The 2446-nt window shown below is 35.7% G+C and overlaps 1 protein-coding gene across 1 annotated transcript; it reads left to right on the forward strand.

Annotated features, from left to right (window-relative positions):
• Window positions 1–1095: 1095 nt before the first annotated feature.
• Window positions 1096–1539, forward strand: LOC141674060 (secreted RxLR effector protein 161-like). Its single transcript, XM_074480787.1, has one exon. It carries the CDS (start codon window positions 1096–1098, stop codon window positions 1537–1539), a length of 444 nt encoding a protein of 147 aa, XP_074336888.1.
• The last annotated feature ends 907 nt before the right edge of the window (window positions 1540–2446 follow it).

Here is a 2446-nt window from a genome sequence, read left to right on the forward strand (position 1 = left end):
TTGAGGGGGAGTAACATCCATAGACAAAAAGTGATGACACTAGTAATTTAAACTCTGATGAAGAAGATGAACCAGAAAATACAGGATCTACTTAAAATTTCTCAAATGAAACAGATGATAGCTCATCAGGAGGAAATCATTCAACTGAAAACCAAAATCAGTCTGGTAACAAGTCTTCAAACATAAGTCATTTCTAATCAGGAACAGACAACACTGATAGAGGGGAGCTTCCCATGGATAAGATAGCACAAGTGCAGGGGGAGCATAAAATCATACACCTGAATATGAATGTCTTTACCACAACTTTCTTTCTAAGGAGGAACCAAAGAAAGTAGAAGATGCACTAAAGGATGATGATTGGATTCAAGCAATGCAGGAGGAGTTGAATGAGTTTGAAAGGAATGAAGTTTGGAAACTTGTTCCAAGGCCAAGAATAAATCAGTGGTTGGCACAAAATCGGTCTTTACGAACAAGATAGATTCAGATGGCATAATAATCATGAACAAAGCTAATCTTGTTGCAAAGGGCTACTCGCTACAAGAAGGTATTGATTATGATGAGACATTTGCACATGTGGCAAGACTGGAAGATATTCGAATTTTCTTAGCATATGCTGCACACAAGAAATTTAAGGTCTTTCAGATGGATGTTAAGAGTGCCTTTCTGAATGAATAGTTAGAAGAAGAAGTATATGTTAAACAACCACCTGGCTTCATTGATCCAAAGTTTCCTGATCATGTGTATAGATTTGATAAAGCTTTATATGGACTCAAACAAGCACCAAGGGTCTGGTATGAAACACTTGCTAAATTTCTGATTGAAAGTGGTTTCAAGAGAGGTACCATTGACAAAACCTTGTTTTATATAAATAAAGGCAGCGATCTGCTTTTGGTGCAAATTTATGTTGATGATATTATTTTTGGGTCTACTAACAACAATCTGTGCAAGAAATTTTCTGATCTTATGAAGTCGAGGTATCAAATGAGTATGATGGGAAAGTTGAGTTACTTTCTTGGACTACAAGTTACACAAACTAATGAGGGAATTTTCATTAATCAGTCTAAGTACATAAACAATTTATTGACTCGGTTCAATATGCAAGAAAGTTCAACTACTGCAACTCCAATGGCCACTACTACTAATTTAGATCCAGAGCAAGGTACAGAAATTGATGTCGTTGTCTATCGAAGTATGATTGGTTCATTGCTTTATCTAACTGCTAATAGACCAGATATTATGTATGCAACCTGCTTGTGGGCAAGATTTCAGGCCAAGCCCAGAGAATCTCATTTAGTTGCTGTAAATAGGATTTTGAGATACTTAAAGGCGACTCCATATCTTGGTTTATGGTATACAAGAGAATCAGATTTTAGTCTGGTCGGTTATTCTGATGTAAACTTTGCCGGATGCAAAATTGACAGGAAGAGTACCTCATGTGGCTGTCAGTATTTGGGTGGTAAATTGGTCACTTGGCAGAGCAAGAAAAAAGCTGAATACATTACTGCTAGCAGTTGCTGTGCTCAGATTCTTTCAATGTGAAATCAATTAATGGACTATGGATTGTCTTATACAATGATTCCTATCTTCTATGACAATCAAAGTGTAATTACAATGACAGGTGATCCAGTACAACACTCACTCACAAATCATATCAGTATTAGATATCATTTTATCAGGGAGCATGTCAACGAAGGAACAATTGAGCTTCATTTTGTTCCGAATGATCAACAAGTAGCTGATATCTTCACCAAGCCTTTATCAGAAGCAACGTTTAGAAAATTACTTCATGATCTTGGAATGGTTAACTATGAGAAGAATTGAGTTTTCAGATTCTGCTCTTTACGACAGATCCCGATGCATTAAGTCTTGATGTAATTCTGACATTGGTTGTGAGTATGTTTACCAGAAAATTGTGCATATTCTCCTCGAAAATTATGCATGTTTACCAGAATTACACATTAATTTTGGTATTATCTATTCTATTCAATCAGCACATGCCATGTGTATTAGTCTTTTATAGTCTATTACTGATTTAAAATCATTATCTTTCTTTTATAAGACACACACTATACATGAACTGCTTGTTATCGATTTTCTCTCTCTTTGCACAAACCCTAACTTTTTGAATGGCTATCACTGTGATTACTTCTTCGTTCTCTGTGATTAAGTATGTGTTTAATCACAAGACTTTTCCAGCTAATAATTTCAAAGCCCTTTTGCATGAAACTGATATTCCTGATATTTTCAGAGTAATTCAGGATTTCCTAGCCCAAAGTGATACTGGGTATGCTCTCACTGCTCCTTCTAGAATTTGGTTTAAACATATTATACAGATTTAGGAGAATTCGATAGTTGATGCTGAGAAAGGGGTCATTCTCTTCACACACAAAAATCAGGTATATGAGATCAACGCTACTATGGTTGTTTGAAATTTCCTGCGTTAAAT

Source organism: Apium graveolens, chromosome 7 (assembly GCF_009905375.1).
Source record: "Apium graveolens cultivar Ventura chromosome 7, ASM990537v1, whole genome shotgun sequence".
Taxonomy (NCBI): Eukaryota; Viridiplantae; Streptophyta; class Magnoliopsida; order Apiales; family Apiaceae; genus Apium; species Apium graveolens.